Here is a 17636-nt window from a genome sequence, read left to right as displayed (position 1 = left end):
AAATCAGCACATCCAGCTCAGACCCTAGAACAAGTCCCACAATTCCTCGGTTGGTTACACAGATAATTGCTCAGCATTTGAAGGTTCATAGATTTCCTTGGGGAAAAACACAGAGTGATAAGTGGTGGGAAAAGAAGGTCGGGGAGTCAGGGGACACAGCGTGAAACAGATCATCATTGGCTTCCTCTGTATGTTGACTTCAGCACTGCTCCCATTACATGTGTTACGTATGACTGGGCTTGAAAACAGAGGTTTGATACCTATGGGTCTTCAGCGTTAAGGAAACTACCACCCCAAGCATTCACACTAGCATGCCATGGAAGGATGTTTGGAGTAGTAGCTGTCCGACTGCTGGTGAGTTACAAATTGCTGACCACTGCTCTAAAACAAACTACTAAATCATGACAAATAACCAAAAAGGAGTTCTCCAAGAATAGGAAAAAAATACATAACCAAAAGATATGTCATTATAAAAAATATTTATAAATACGTTTAAATAGCGGATCACACTCGTTTTGTCTAGGGAGGTAATCACCATAGAAATAAAATATCCGCTGTCTTATTACTCTGACAGAAACCTTTAAAAAATGTTAATAGAAGTGACTATGGGATACTGATGTAAGAATAAGCTGTGCACACTGCTGTCCACCATGTCTATCTGATCTAATAATGGAGATATAGGGGTGCTGAGGTAAGGAGAGGCTCCTCACACTGCTGTCCACCATGTCTATCTGATCTAATAATGGAGATATAGGGGTGCTGAGGTAAGGAGAGGCTCCTCACACTGCTGTCCACCATGTCTATCTGATCTAATAATTGAGATACAGGGGTACTGAGGTAAGGAGAGGCTCCTCACACTGCTGTCCACCATGTCTATCTGATCTAATAATTGAGATACAGGGGTGCTGAGGTAAGGAGAGGCTCCTCACACTGCTGTCCACCATGTCTATCTGATCTAATAATTGAGATACAGGGGTGCTGAGGTACGGAGAGGCTCATCACACTGCTGTCCACCATGTCTATCTGATCTAATAATTGAGATACAGGGGTGCTGAGGTAAGGAGAGGCTTCTCACACTGCTGTCCACCATGTCTATCTGATCTAATAATTGAGATACAGGGGTGCTAAGGTAAGGAGAGGCTCCTCACACTGCTGTACACCATGTCTATCTGATCTAATAATTGAGATACAGGGGTGCTGAGGTACGGAGAGGCTCATCACACTGCTGTCTACCATCTTTATGATCTAATACTGGAGATATCAGGGTTCATAAGGTAAGAAAAGGCTGCTCACACTGCTGTCCACCCTGTCTATCTGATCTAATACTGGAGAAACCAGGGATGCTAAGGTAAGAAGAGGCTGCTCACACTGATGTCCACCCTGTGTATCTGAAGATAGTGGAAATAATAGGGGTACTGAGATAAGAAGAGGCTGTTCACCTTGTCTATCTGATCTAATACTGTAGATACCAGAGGAGCTGAGGTAAGAAGAGGCTGCTCACACTGCTGTCCACCTTGTCTATCTGATCTAATACTGGAGATACCAGGAATCCTGAGGTCAGAAGAGGCTGCTCACACTGCTATCTACTCAATCTATCTGATCTAATACTAGAGATATCAAGGATGTTGAGACAAGAAGCGATTGCTCACACTGCTGACCACCCTGCCTTTCTGATCTAATACTGTAGATACTAATGGTGCTGAGGTAAGAAGAAGCTTCTCACACTGCTGTCCACCCTGTCAGTCTGATCTAATACTATTGGAGATACCAGGGATGCAGAAGTAAAAAGAGGCTGCTCACACTGTCGACCATCCAGCTTTTTTTATATAATACTGGAGATCCAGGGGTGCTGGGAGTAAGAAGAGTTTGTTAACACTGCTGTCCACCTGGTCTGTCTTATCTAATACTTGGGATACTGAGGTAAAAAGAGGCCACTCACACTGCTATCAACCCAGTCTACATGATCTAATAATGGAGATACCAGGGATGCTGAGGTAATAAGAGACTGCTTATACTGCTGTCCACCCTGTCTATTTGATCTAATACTGGAGATACCAAAAAGTTGTTGAGGTAAGAAGAGGCTGCTCACACTGCCGACTATCTTGCCTTTCTGTTCTCATACTGGAAATACTAATGATGCTGAGGTAAGAAGAAGCTGCTCACACAGCTGACTACCCTGTCTAATCTAATACTAGAGATACATGGGATGCTGAGTTAAGAAGAAGCTGCTCACACTGCACGGGGTGAACCCTGTCTATCTGATCTAATGCTAGAGATACCATGGGAGCTACGGTAAGAATAGTCTGCCCACACTGCTCTCCACTCTATCTGATCTAATACTGGAGAGAGCAGCGATGTTGAGGTAAGAGTGAGCTGCTCACACTGCTATCCACCCTGTCTATTTGATCTAATACTAGAGATAGCAGCGAAGTTGAGGTAAGAAGAGGCTGCTCACACTGCCGACCGCCCTGTCTATCTGATCTAATACTAGAGATAGCAGCGATGTTGAGGTAAGAAGAGGCTGCTCACACTGCCGACCGCCCTGTCTATCTGATCTAATACTAGAGATAGCAGCGATGTTGAGGTAAGAAGAGGCTGCTCACACTGCCGACCGCCCTGTCTATCTGATCTAATACTGGAGATACCAGCTTCAAGTCAACAATATAGCTTAGTTGAAGCTACTCATCATAATGGTGTCCAATAGAGTAGAGCTAAAATTCAAATAAAAAATAATAATAATATTGGTGTATATATCATTTATAGTCCATATCTATAAATCTGCGTTAGCATATGCATAGTGCTGAAAAAAAAGCTTTATCACAAGCAAAACATGTATTAAAATACTGTATACACAATCCATATTTCCAAGTTCTATGTGCATTCTGCATGCTCCTCATTCCTATATGAAGCCAATAAATATTCCATGAACACATATTTTGGACTTCAATTATGGTGGGAGCTTAGACAGCATTTGCTGGTTACCACAGAGGTCTATTATGTTCCGACGTTTCCTCTCTTGCTCACCGCTATGTTTTGGAGACCTCAGCACACTGGACTTTGACTTCCATCTCACTTGGTGAAAGAAATCAGTGCTATTGGCGCGCAGCAGAACATATGAGCTCATCCTTGTCACTGAATACAGACCATAGAGATGGTTGTGCTTCATGTCCTGCTGTTAAAAGGTTATCTCAAGGTTTCACACACAGGTTAACATTCATTTCAATGGTGAGAAGCCAGGCAGGTGTGACCACATCATCACTGGAACTTTGGACCAAGGCTTGGGTTTGAAAATCAGTCATTAGTTTTCAGAATTCTTTCCCAAAGTATATAAGAGAGTTGTAGAATATATTTGTTATAAAATTATTTAATTTTACTTTTAGAAAATGTATCCAAAATTTAAAGACCAAACGTTATATATGGTATACCTCCAAAATAACATATACCCAAAGGAGAAGGGAAGTAATAAACCAAGAGTAAAATATAAGAATTTTTATTAATGTCAGTTTAAAAGACAAAAACTATATATAATATTTCAAATATATGCAAAACAGGGGAGATAAGAACAAGGCAGAGTGAACTCAAAGCAATCCATATACATTATAGAATAAGTATAGTCAACATCAAATTAAAGTGCAACAGCAGGCTCTGGATTACATAAAACAATTGCTATAAAGCTATTGCCACCAATGGTAATGGGATGTATTAGTATAAGGCAATAGGAGTATACATATAAAGAGATCCAGAGATGACTAATGAGTATATAACATATATAGTATTTAAGGAGTGTACTGGTTATAATAGTTAGTAAGGTGCTAGTGCATTAAGGAATTAGTATTAGAGTCCCAGTATATTCACATAGAGGCCATGTAAGAACTCATCAATAAAATAGTAAAGCCATAACATAACATTTTTAAAGGGGAGGATGGATTCTTACATACTGAAGTGTTTAGGAAGGAAACTTCCATCAATTCAGTATTGCACGCCACTTCATCACATCCCAGGCCCCTAAAAGATAGTATTCCATACGGGCAGTTTCTGAGAACCGAACGAATTTGTTCTACTGAGTCATCTTTCCAAGCACAGTCCTCTGAACTAGCGCAACGGTTCTCACAAAGAGGATACTCTAATAGAGTAATCCGTCGGGGTTGGTCTAAGGCGTGCAATAAGTCAAGATCAGAATTATTGCAACCTAAAAATAAATTAACCTCACCCATGACAGTGAGATTTATATCCACCTACAATGAAAAATGGAAGCCCATGAGACAAGCTCTCTTGAAATTTTGGCCCATCATTATGAATGATCCAATTTTGGCAAAGAGTATTCCTTCCAATCCATCTATAACCTACAGGAGATCTCAAAATCTCAACGACATGTTGGTTCACAGCCAATATAAAGGGGTGACCACTCAAAACATTTTCAACTCCAGAGGACCAAGCTGGGTTTTTTCCCCTGCAATTAATGTCTGGCTTGTAAAAATATGGACAGAACCCAAGAATTTAAAGACACAAAGGGTAAGACTTTCCAGATTACTCATAACATCACTTGTGGCACAGACTGTGTGATTTACCATGCCACATGCCCATGCCCTCTTATATACATAGGCATGACATCCAGACAACTCAAAATACGCACTCGGGAACATGTTCGGGATATAACCAATGCCCGTGAGGTCAATGACGTAACGCTTTTGAAACCAATACCGCGCCATTTTAAATTAGTTCACAATTGTGATCCAAGTTTGTTGAGGATAATTGGTATTGACAGAATTTTGAAGGACTCAAGGGGTGGTGACTATAAAACCAAATTGGCTCAGCTCGAGACTAAGTGGATCTCAAGGATAGGCTCACTTCAACCTAAAGGCCTTAATGAAGTGATGAGTTTTGCCCCCTTTCTTTAATTATTTGGATTTTTTATAGTGCTTGTTTTAAGATTTTTATCTCTTTATATATGCATATGTATTTACCTATGTATCTGTGCATTCATTGTTTTGCACTTTTTATTCTATAGGAAGTTTTTGTGTTTTTTTCTTCATTAAAGTACATTCTCTTTATTGGATTTTAATATTAACATTGTGTGTTGTTCTCTTTTTTCAGTTCTATAAATATATGTTTACATTGACCAGTTGCTGTTCATCCACCTTCCACTTTTTACGTCGCTCACATTGGCTCCACCTATATTCAGAAGAGGATTCACCATACCTTTTTATAATTCTCCATCTTTATCTGTTATATTATGTAATATGTACACTAATTATTTGTGCTGTATGGTTTATACGTATTTATGTATGCTTTCATTGTTTTAATAATGTTGCACTTGCTATTTTTATGGTGTCTTATATGTACACATATATTATTCACATCTATCACCTTTTATATTTATTTGGCCCTATATGGTCCTTATTATGTCGGTTTTATTACATCATATTTATCATTATCACCACCTTAATCTTATAGTTTTCACGGTACTCTTTTTCTGATGGTTTTCATCATTTACAGCTCCTGGCCCTTGTATATATATTTTTTTTATTCATCTGGTTATATACATTATATTACCCACTTGCACACACACCTTTGTCTTCCTTCCGGTGCCCTCTCATTGCTGCGCAGTGCGCTTGCGCCCCTCGGCCTCTACGGGTTGCCGTGGCAACGTGTCCCTCAAGCGTCGTCCTGTTCCCTACCTCTATGACTCGTCGGAGTTGGGCGGGACTTGATGACATGGGACGCCGGACCCGCCGCTTCCTGTTCTGTGCATGAAGGACGCCAGCGCCATGTTAACCGCCGCATATTTAAGCCTGCACTATACTCCCTCACTATCAAGACCCCCAGGAAGAAGCTACGTTGCGAAACGCGCGTCGGGGTTATCATCCTCACAGCAATCCTCTCATCAGCAGGTATTCACATGGCTTTATTCTTTTGATGTATAAATTCTTATGTGGTCTCTACATGAGTGTACTGGGACTCCACACTGATTCCCAAATGCACTAGTAACGTTATGGCTTTACTATTTTATTGATGAGTTCTTACATGGCCTCTATGTGAATATACTGGGACTCTAATACTAATTCCTTAATGCACTAGCACCTTACTAACTATTATAACCAGTAGTCTCCTTAAATACTATATATGTTATATACTCATTAGTCATCTCTGGATCTCTTTATATGTATACTCCTATTGCCTTATACTAATACATCCCATTACCATTGGTGGCAATAGCTTTATAGCAATTGTTTTATGTAATCCAGAGCCAGCTGTTGCACTTTAATTTGATGTTGACAATACTTATTCTATAATGTATATGGATTGCTTTGAGTTCACTCTGCCTTGTTCTTATCTCCCCTGTTTTGCATATATTTGAAATATTATATATAGTTTTTGTCTTTTAAACTGACATTAATAAAAATTCTTATATTTTACTCTTGGTTTATTACTTACCTTCTCCTTTGGGTATACTTTTAGAAAACGTAAAACCCCTTCAGACAGGATCTCTACCCGCGTTTGACTGTAATGGACAGTGTGCGGCTACATCGCAGCATAGTCTAAGTAGACGCGGTCACGTTGACCGTTCGCGATAAACAAGTCATGCAAAATCCAAATAATTTTTATTTTTTTTTTACCATTTGTGTGTCAAGATGACCTAGGAGTCACAGCACAACCCCACTTCCATTTTGCTCTTATGTAGCAGCAGCATAGCGCCATTTTTAGCCAGGTGATATCCATATGGTCCAAGTTGAAGGATAGCCGCAGCCTAATGGTTTTGTAAAGGAAAAGCATTCTTATAAAACCTGAGCATACTCTGACATACGCCACTGTGGAATGGCCTCGTCAGGAAGGCTACGCAGTTGAGTAAATGTTTATATTGCCATTGAAATAGAAATATATATTTATTTTACCACAAAAGGAAGAAAAACCTCTTAGCGCCATACAATGTACAAGAGCACTTCACATTGTTTTCTCAACCCCCAAAAAATTCTTTGGATCAGTCAGACTCCCGATAACCAAACAAATGGCTGCAATAAAGTCTCACGAACATCAGACATTTATCGAGCGTGTTTTCTCAGCATTATATTACCACTATAAATGGCAAATACCGGTAATTAGAAAAATCAGAAATATCTGACACACAGACGAGAGGATATGGTACGAAATACAGAATTAAAACAAAATATAACATAGGTCAAATTTTTGGCTATTTTTCACCCAAAATATGATTGACAGATGGCATTATAAGCAGTGATGAGCGAACGTTCTCGGATAAGGTGTTATCCGCCATGCTCTGGCGCTAACCGAGTGTCTTCGACCTGCTCGAAAAATATGTTCGAGTTCCCGTGACGCATCCACGTCTCACGGCTGTTCAAAGGTCACAACAGAAGGAGAGATTGCAAGTTTGTTAGGCAAACATTGCACGCGGGGACTCAAACATATTTTTCGATCACGCAGAAGACAGTCAGTTAGCATCCGAGCATGCTCAGATAACTCCTTATCCGAGCATGTTCGCTCATCACTAATTATAAGTCTTTTTTTTTTTTAAGTTTTACATCTGTGGTGGCATGGAGAAATTAGACAGCAAGATGATATCAGTTTTACAATACTTGGTAAATCCAAAAATCAGGTAAGAAATGGGATGCCTCGTTTGATGGAAGTAGTATAGTGACGGTAAAATAAACTGCAAGATGACCTCAGTTATACATAGCAAGGTAAACACTAAAACCGGGAACTTAAAAGAGGCTTTATATTGGGATAAAGGATGTCCCTTAGGAATGAGATTGACAGGAGGACATCGGAAGAAGTTATCAGCTTCAGGGAATATAATATGTTGTAGTGTGTGCAAATTAAACAAAGACAATTTCACCGTTTTTACAGGTTTTTTTCTTTTAAATAAAATGCAGGAAACATATAGGATGCCTTTTGAGATGTATAAGATCTCAATTAGGATTGGCAGGAGGGCATTGGAAGATGTTATGAGTTTTGAAGAAACTAATATGAGCAGCTATGTGGGCAAATTAAAAAGCCAGACATCATTTTTAGAATTTGTTGATAAATCCATAAAGCAGATAACAAACAGGGTGTCTTGTATCAGGATAAAAGAACATCCCACCTGTCACCAAAAAAAAAGAAGTTAAAGATCTTATGAAAATAAAAAAACCGAGCTCCCCTGATTCTGTCACTCTTTTTCGTTTTGTTCTGTGTCATTCAGTTGCAAAGATATTCACATTTTTCTTCTGGAGAGCACTATGTGAAATCTCTGCTTTGCAGTTCAACTAGGCGTTTCTTCACACTTTTCTCTAGGGGCAGGTGTCTTCACCGCTCACTCCGAGATGCTTTAAAAGGCAAAGTTTGGGACTACTAGACTGCGGCATCAGCTGCCGAGCTGTCATTAGCAGCATATAGGAATTGAAGTCAAAGAAGACCCCCCCCAGAGAAAACTCCGAAGAAACAACCAGTTGGACTCCACAGCAGAGATTTCAAACACTGCGCTACAGAAGAAACAAATGTGAATATCTCTGCATTGGAGCGACGCAGCTCAAAACAGAAAAAAGCGTCAGAATCAGGACAGCTCGGGTTTTTTTTTCTAATGTGACCTTTAGCTCAATTTTTTTAAGCAAGTGAGAGATCCTTTTTAAAAATAAGACTGACAGGAGGGCTGCAGATTGGTTAAAAGGTTTATGCAAGCGATAGTGCTACAGCAAATAAGACTGAACGATTATGTCAGTTATACATAGCTAGATTAATGCAAAAGTGGGTAACATATAGGATACCTTATACAGAGATACTGAATATCCCTTAGGACTAGGATTGGAAAGTAATATAAGTGGTGGTGTGAGAAAATTAAACAGCCACACAACATCAGTTTTTCAATTTTAGATAAATCCATAACTTAGATAAGAAGAATGTCTCACATTAAGATAAAGGAATGTCCGCCAATAATAGGATTGACAGGTGGGCCACAAAGGAGGTAGAAGATTTATGCAAGTGGTTAGTCAAATTAAATATCAGTGATACATAACTAGATAAATACAAAAAGCAAGTAACATAGAGGATCCCTTAGACTGACATAAAGGATGTCCCTTAAGAACGAGTTTGACAGCAAAGGCCTCAAAGGTTAAAAGGTTTATGGATGTTGTAGCCGTATGGCAAATTAAACTGCAAGATGACCCCAGTTATACATAGCTAGATAATTAAAAAAAAAGATAACATCCAGGATGCCTTGTGGTGACATAAAGTAGTTCTCTTAGGAGTGAGATTGACAGAAGGACATTGGAAGATGTTATGAGCTTTGTGCAAGCCAACATGAAGAGTTGCGTGGACAAATGAAACAAGACAACATGGGTCTTTACTATTTTTATATATATAGCATATATATAGTAATAGTTATAGTAATAGTTATATTCAAAACGCACCTTTTTTTACTTTTGTTTTATACTTTAATACTAGATAATGGACTCGGATAACAACTAGGGGGCCTCATATCGAGAAGAGAGGTGTCCAATAGGACTGACAGGAGGACATTGCATATGGACTAGAGGCAATTAAACCGCAGCATGAGAATGATACAAGAATTATTTATGATGAATTAGACCTAGCAACAATCAGAATTTACATGGGAAGCAAGAATAGAATAAGATTGAGAAGGGGGCGCCCGAAGAAGAAAATGAGTCTTACAGGAAAAGACTATGGTGTAGGCCAGTGTTCCCCAACTCTGGTCCTCAAGAGCCAGCAATAGGTCATGTTTTCAGGATTTCCTTAGTATTGTCCAGGTGATGGAATTATCACCTCTTCAATACTAAAGAAATCCTGAAAACATGACCTGTTGGTGGCTCTTGTGGACTGTTGTTGGGGAACACTGGTGTAGGCAAGGTCTACTGAAACTTGGTACAGTAGCGTAGCGTGAGAGTGGGGCACAGGGGCGTTTTAGACTCTTATCCTGGCTTTTCTCCTTTCACCTCAGTCTGTTGGCCTCTGTTGTGCTTCATGTCGGGCTTTGCTGTGACATCCTGTCCCCTAGACTTTTTAAGGCCCATAAGAACTCAATCCTGTGTCTTCGAATTGTTTCCAGACTCTAGTACTTTCCACCTCCTGGGCACATCATGCTAACCTAGGCTATCCCCGCTGCCGCGCTGAACTCTTTTTTGTTCTTCCTGTTAGCGCTGATGATCCAGTTCAGTACACATATCCCAGACTTTTGGCCGGCATCACAGGCGAGCACCACTTTGAACTGTATCGGTGTGAACTTGCCACCGGCACCAGCAACATGTGTTAAAGGGGTGTTACTCTGAATAATTGTTTTTGTATATAATTATAAAATACCATAATATTTAGTGGGGAATGTATTTTGGGGCTTCACTGATCTGGAGAATGAAGGCACTACATTTAGCTTTTCACTATCAAAATGGCACTCCTGTCCACCAACTTTGCAAAGTAATGTCTGGTAACATGTGCACGGTGAATGGATATTTTCAGTTTATGAAGGCTGTTAACTAGACTGTAAATGGTAAGCCATTATTTACTGTGGTGGGAAAGTTATGTTGATAATGGTGATTCTTTTTGGCAGTATATTCTACATGGTGGTGAACAGCTGGTGCGCCATCCAACAGTCCAAAAATAACAATAGGTTATAACAAGAAATTAGTAATAACGTTCTTGAAAAATGTGTAGGAAGTAACAAGTAGAATGATATGGGAGATAGTCCATGTAGGATAATGTGGTAGATGGTCCATGTAGGATGATGTGGGAGATGGTTCATGTAGGATGGTGTGGGATATGGTCCATGTAGGATGATGTGAGAGATGGTCCATGTAGGATCATGCTGGAAATGTTTCAGGTAGGATGATGTGGGAGATGGTCCATGAACGATGATGTGGGAGATGGTCCATATAGTATGATGTGGGATATGGTCCATGTAGGATGGTTTGGGTTATGGTCCATGTACGATGATGAGGAATATGGTCTTTGTAGGATAGTGTCGGATATGGTCCATGTATGATGATGTGGGATATGGTCCATGTAGGATAGTGTGGGATATGGTCCATGTACAGCGTCGGACTGGAGCATCTTGGGCCCACCAAAGAAAATCATTCTTGGGGCACACTATGTAGCTACATAGAAATCAATACAAGACCACCAATTGTGTGGTAAAACACACTAATATCAGGGAATAATATAAGGTAGTACACGTATTAATTATGTAGCAGGAGTTGGGGTAGCCCTCCTCATAGAATATAATGTAGCCCCCTCATAGAATATAATGTAGCCCCCCTCATAGAATATAATGCAGCCTCCCTCATAGAATATAATGTAGCCTCCCTCATAGAATATAATGTAGCCTCTCTCATAGAATATAATGCAGCCCCCTCATAAAATAATGTAGCCCCCTCAAAAAATATAATGCAGCCCCCTCTCAGAGAATATAATGCAGCCCCCTCTCATAGAATATAATGCAGCCCACCTCATAGAATATAATGCAGCACCCCACAAAATATAATGCAACCCCCTCATAAGGTATAATACAGTCACCACCATAGAATATAATGTAGCACCCTTATAGGGCATAATAATGTAGCCCCCCTCATATAGTATAATGCAGCCCCCCTCATACAGTATAATGCAGCCCCCCATAGAGTATACTGTAGTCCCCTCCATAGGGCATAATGCTGCCCCCTTATATAGTATGATGTACCCCCCCAGAATATAATGTAGTCCCAAGAGACAAATGCAGCCCCACCACAGAATATAATGTAGCCCCCCATAGAGTATACTGTAACCCCCTCATATAGTATGATGTAGCCCCCAGAATATAATGTTGTCCCCTGAGAGAATAATGCAGTCCCCCCCCCTACAAAATATAATGTAGCCCCCTCATAAAGTATAATGCAGCCCCCTTATAGGGTATAATACAGCCCCTCTCCACCTCCATCATTGTTCTACCCCTCCACCCCCATCATTGCCTTCTCCCCCACCACCCCTATCATTGCCCTTTCCACCACCTCCATCGTTGCCTTCTCCCCCACAATCCCCATCATTGCCTTCTCCCCCACAATCCCCATCATTGCCCATTCCACCACCACCATTGTCTTTTCCACCACTACCATCATTGTCCTTTACACCACAACCATCATTGCTTTATCCCCCACCACCCCCAACATTGCCCATTTCAACATCCCCATAATTGCCCATTTCAACACCTTCATCATTGCCTCCCCCCACCACCATCATTGTCCTCTCAACCACAACCATAATTACCTTCTTCCCCATCACCTCATCTTTGCCCATTTCACCACCTCCATCATTGCCTCCTTCCCCACCAATCCCATCTTCCTTCTCCACCACCCCATCATTGCCAATCTCCAATACACACACACCACCGCATCACTCTCTCACACTCACATACAAAGCACTGCATCGCACCACATACACACACGCACCTCTCGCAGCAAATCCCGGCAGCCTCTTCCTTGCCATCAGCTTTCTGTCTGAAACAGTCGCACGCTGAATGTTGACGTCATCCAGCTGCGCTGTCTCAGACAGGAAGCGCCGTGCAGGAAGCAGGACGCTGGGATGTTTCGAGAGGTGAGTGCTGCTGTGTGCGTGTGTATATGTGGTGCGGTGCTTTGTGTGTGTGTGAGAGAGTGGTGCGGTGGTGGTGGGGCTTTACATGCGGGCAGTGTTAGCTGCAGCCTGCGGCTAATGCTGCCCGCTATTAAAGTGAAATGGTATTCATTCCTCTCCACGCCCCTATAGGCGTGAATATTCATTTCTCTTTAGAAGCGGGGCCAGGCGTGGCTTCCTGTCACCCGCTGCTGCTCCATTGGTACAGGGCAGGTACCCTTGACTTAGGGGCCCCATAGCCACTGAGGGCCTTAGGCAGCTGCTGAACAGTATGCCAGAATGTGTCAGTTCCTGGGCCCACCGGAGAATCCTCCAGTTCTCCGGTGGGCCAGTACGACCCTGTGACCATGTAGGATGATGTGAGAGATGGCTCATGTAGAATGGTGTGGGATAACATCCATTTAGTATGATGTGGGAGATGGCCCATGTAGGATGATGTGGGAGATGGTCCATATATATAGGATGGACCAGAGGTCCTAATAGAGTAATATGAGATAGGTTAAGACATATGTGTCTTTAAACGCAGTAGTTTCAAAGAAGATTACATGATATACAGCTCGGATCCGGTAACAGACGAAGAAATGAAAGACAAGTTCTTCAGAAGTTCTTCCAGACTGCTTTATTGCTAGACCTCGCTTGTTTATTCAGAATCAGATCATGGCCCTGACAACCGTAATGTACCCAGATGGAGCCAGGAAGTTAGAAATAACATTTATGTCTCACCAAGCCGAAGAAAGAGCTAAGACGTGTCATCACTTCTGGAGAAGACCAAAACGTTTGACCGAATGATTGACAGGTTGATTGCTGCAAAATGCAACCATTTAGATACAATTGAGTCCGGTAAAAGGCGCTACATAAGCTATTCTGGGGATTACGGATATTGCACTGATCTATTCCGCTACCTTTTTTTCCAACTAGTCGTTAGAAGAGAATGGACAGAGTTCAAATCCATTGGGTTAAGAAAGTGCTTTATGGGCCAAACTACCATGATGTTTTTTGGCACCAGGACGGGCTACACATTTCTAATAAGATACAATATTGAAGAGGTCGACCACTTTTGGGGACAATATATTTCTTTACTAAATGAATGTATTTGGCAATAAATAGCATTTTTGCATTTGAGTTTCAGTAAAAATTTTGCCCCGATTTGCTTTTACAGGTTCTTTGTTTTTGCTGCACATTCAACTAGTGGGAGCCTGGTCATAAATCAGCTTAGAATAGGCCATAAAAAGACAGATAAAAATAATAAAAACTCTCCTGACACATGTCAGAATGATCTCACTGACAGATTCTCATGTAACTCATTCTGAGCCAGTAATGGTCCCTCTAACACCAAGGGACACCGTGCAAATGTTTAAGGAAAACCAATTGCAAAAATTATTTTTTTTTAAAGTGAAAATATAAATAAAATAAAGTGAAAATTGTGTCCAAATGTGGAATGTGGAAAACCCCTTTAATGGAGAATCTGCTTGAACTACTTCCTCTCACAAAATTGATATGGGTAAAGCAATATGTTAAAGCTACCTCTAACTCCTTTGCTGCACCAGGTGAAGACTTCAACCGCAAATTGATATTGACAAGAGGACCACCCGTCACCTTGACATTTGCCAAATTCATCTGGCTAATCATAATCATGTTCCCTTACGATTTAACCACTAGTTACCAGATCAGCAAAACAACACCAACCCAGCTTCAAACCAATGGGTCTAATAAAGGACACTCCATGTTTTTGATGAAGTCTTAAATAGACATTTCTAGAACCAATAGCCAAGGACACCAAGTAAGAATTGGATCCTCATGAAGATTAGCTCCAGGTATCATGCTACATCCACCATTAACAAAAGGTCACAGTCGTAGACATATGTCACAGTGATATAAATTACTTCCTTTAGTCTTTTTCCATTCTGTAATAGAACATCAAACATTTCACTATGTGAGCAAATCAATAGACATACTGTAATATATGCAAAAAAAAACAGGCACACCTCCGCGGAACGCTGGCAGATGAAAGAGGCCATCTTTCTTCTGCAAATGTACCATACAGTTCAAGATGGGTAACCTGACACCCCGAAAGGAGAATAGGTGGGATTCAATGATTATTTGGACCAAGGACACAGAGCAAAGATTATTTAGACCAAGGACACACACTATTGAGACTCACTTCACTTTTCTGGGTTGTTCCAAGTAGGTTTTACACCAAGGAAAGATAAACATGATGGGTACCATTGGTCGGTAATTTCTTGAGCCCACCAGTGGGGCACAATTATCCAATAGACTTTACTGATAGTGGTCTCCAAAGTTCCCTCCAAATTAGGTTGTTTTACTGCTGGACGCTCAGAGACTAATCATTTCATCACAGCCTTTGGTGACTTTGAAATGTCCTTTGGTACTCTAGTGGTCCAGGTCGAACCTTGATCATTGACCACACATGAACCCTTAACGAGAATTAATTCACCCTCTAATTTTCTCTCTTTAGTTTTGGATCCTCCATCTGCTTTGTGGATGGAAATAATTATTGTGAGATCCCACATTGATCCTCAATATTCTGTGGCTCCAATGGAAACCATAGTTCAGGTTCTGAAAGTGGATACATTTCAAATTGGGAACATGAATCATAAAGCATACTATAAAAGTACATTATATTCTGGAACTGTCTTGTTAAAAATGTGCTTAAATATTTTTAGACCAATCAAATATACCGTATGTATATATATATATATATATATATATATATATATATATATATTTATATTTTTTTTTTTTAAACCATGTAACTAAAATTCAATATGTCCCTGAAAAAATCTTTAAAAAGTTCTTACTTTGGACGCCGAAGCTGCAGAAGGGTTGCTTGCGTTGCTTGTCACGGCATCACTGCCAACCGTTGCAGAATTGGTGGATGTAGGTGTGGGAAGACGGGATGGTACAATCGGTAGAGGCAGCAGTCCAGGCCTGTTGTTACCATTGCCATTGACTATAGTGTTGGCATTACTTGTGTTCATATGATTGCAACTTGGACTCCACTCCCACCTTTCCCATCCTCCGCAGAAATCCCTCTCGAATCTAGTGTGCCGGGACATCCTGGAACGTGACCTTCACGCAGGGCAGCTATCCTCCCCTTTTCCAATTCTTCTGTTACCAAGAGAGCTGAAACAATGAACAAAAAAAAAAGAAGTACGACATGAAATATTACAAAAAAAAAGGATAAAATTCCTAGAATCTCATAAATGAGAAACATTATTTATAGGAGGCTTCTATATGATAATTGATGTGAAATCTCAGCAAGCCCACTGAGTATAATGAGCAAAAAAAAATTATTTCTCCTAGCGTATAACAGGATAATTATTAGCAATGAAAGTTCATTCTTTGAAAAGCAAAAAAAATTTAAAAAAATAAAAAATAAAAAAGTTGAGAACAGAACTTGGAACGGCTCCTGCTGTTTTCATTTAGAAAATAATAAATCCTAAACCAATTTCTATTCGCCTGCCTTTCATCATGGAATTGTAAACCACTAGATTAACCGCTTTGCTGTGTCGAGAGACAAAAGACCCGGTGATTGGGACCTGGTTAAATTTAGTCAATACAGTTACTGAATGGATTGTGTTTTTTGTCTTATTTGGAGGGGGACATTATAACCCCTCAATTAAGGTATCAATGTGAAGAGACCATTAGCAGCTTGTATATGACAGTACATAAATCAATTGCTCAGAAAAAGAAGTATAAGAGTATCTGCAAAGGAGGGTTCTACGTTGTGGCGATGAAAAGTGATAACGTTTTCAAACTTTTCCAATTTTTCCAATTTTCCAAATTTCAATCCCAGTTTTAATGAAAGCTCCTTTGGTTTGCTTCTTCTAGCAAACAATATTTAATAAAATGATTTTTGCACTTTATTTTTCTGACTTTCAACAAATTCCTGAATGTTAACAGGACTGCCAGAACGTTCACATGAGAAAATACAATTTCATTTCAGCTTATACTGTCATGGGAACTCAATGGAAAAACATGATTGTGTTTACCGAGAAGCAAATCTATAGATGACATCAGAATATTTTCAGCTACACAAAAAAAAAAATATGTTCCTGGATTGGACGGATAGAAAGATTTTACTTTCCTCCCAGGGACTGAGTTCTCAAAGACGGAAAAGAGGCAAAAGTGTAAATAAGCGAAAACACGATAATAGAACGATAAAATAAAACAAACAAGCAAATAAATATTTCCATATAAATCATCCATTATGTTACAAATATTGACGGACGGAGTAAATAATATTGTCTTGTGACCATGCTGCCTGTCAATCACGTAACATATAAGTATAAGCATATAGTCAGTTTTTTTAAGTTGATATGTTGGAAGCAAGAAAATCTGTAAGTGTAAAGATCTGAGTGACCTTGACCTTGGTTATATGAATAGGGGGAGTGCATTATATGGAGGACTATGGGAAGTGCATTATATTCTATGGAGGACTATGTGGAGTACAATATATTATATGGAGGACTATGGGGAGTACATTATATTATATGGAGGACTATGGGTAGTACATTATATTCTATGTAGGACAATGTGGAGTACATTATATTATATGGAGGACTATGGGGAGTACATTATATTATATGTAGGACAATGTGGAGTACATTATATTATATGGAGGACTAAGTGGAGTACATTATATTCAATTGAGAACTATGTGGAGTACATTATATTATATGGAGGACTATGGGGAGTACAATATATTATATGGAGTACTATGGGGAGTACATTATATTCTATGGAGGACTAAGTGGAGTACATTATATTATATGGAGGACTATGGGGAGTACATTACATTATATGGGGACCATGGGGATGCATTATATTTATACATTGTAAAGGTTATACAATGTAAAGGTTTGCATGGGGTCCATCATACTGTGTGGAAGTCTATGTGGAGACCATTATACTGTATGGAGAGCTAGTGTGGGCCATTATTCGGCGTGGAGAGGTGTGGGGGCCATTATACTGTATGTAGGCCTTTTCTACTGCATGGAGGCCTATGT

At 40.0% G+C, this 17636-nt stretch overlaps 1 protein-coding gene across 3 annotated transcripts in view; it reads right to left on the bottom strand.

The window, feature by feature from the left end:
• The window catches only part of KLHL29 (kelch like family member 29), an 878960-nt gene that overhangs the window by 484957 nt on the left and 376367 nt on the right, over window positions 1–17636 (bottom strand). For 2 of the 3 annotated variants that reach the window (XM_077291500.1, XM_077291501.1), the window contains exon 4: window positions 15426–15750. In XM_077291500.1, the coding sequence (XP_077147615.1) occupies window positions 15426–15683 (258 nt within the window). In that variant the 5' untranslated portion in view covers window positions 15684–15750. Of the gene's footprint in view, window positions 1–15425; window positions 15802–17636 lie in introns of those variants that run through there. The other variant, XM_077291502.1, reaches the window with a different exon arrangement.

This window comes from Ranitomeya variabilis, chromosome 2 (assembly GCF_051348905.1).
Source record: "Ranitomeya variabilis isolate aRanVar5 chromosome 2, aRanVar5.hap1, whole genome shotgun sequence".
Taxonomy (NCBI): Eukaryota; Metazoa; Chordata; class Amphibia; order Anura; family Dendrobatidae; genus Ranitomeya; species Ranitomeya variabilis.
Note: the sequence above shows the minus strand (reverse complement) of the source record. Positions and strands in the feature narration are given on the sequence as shown.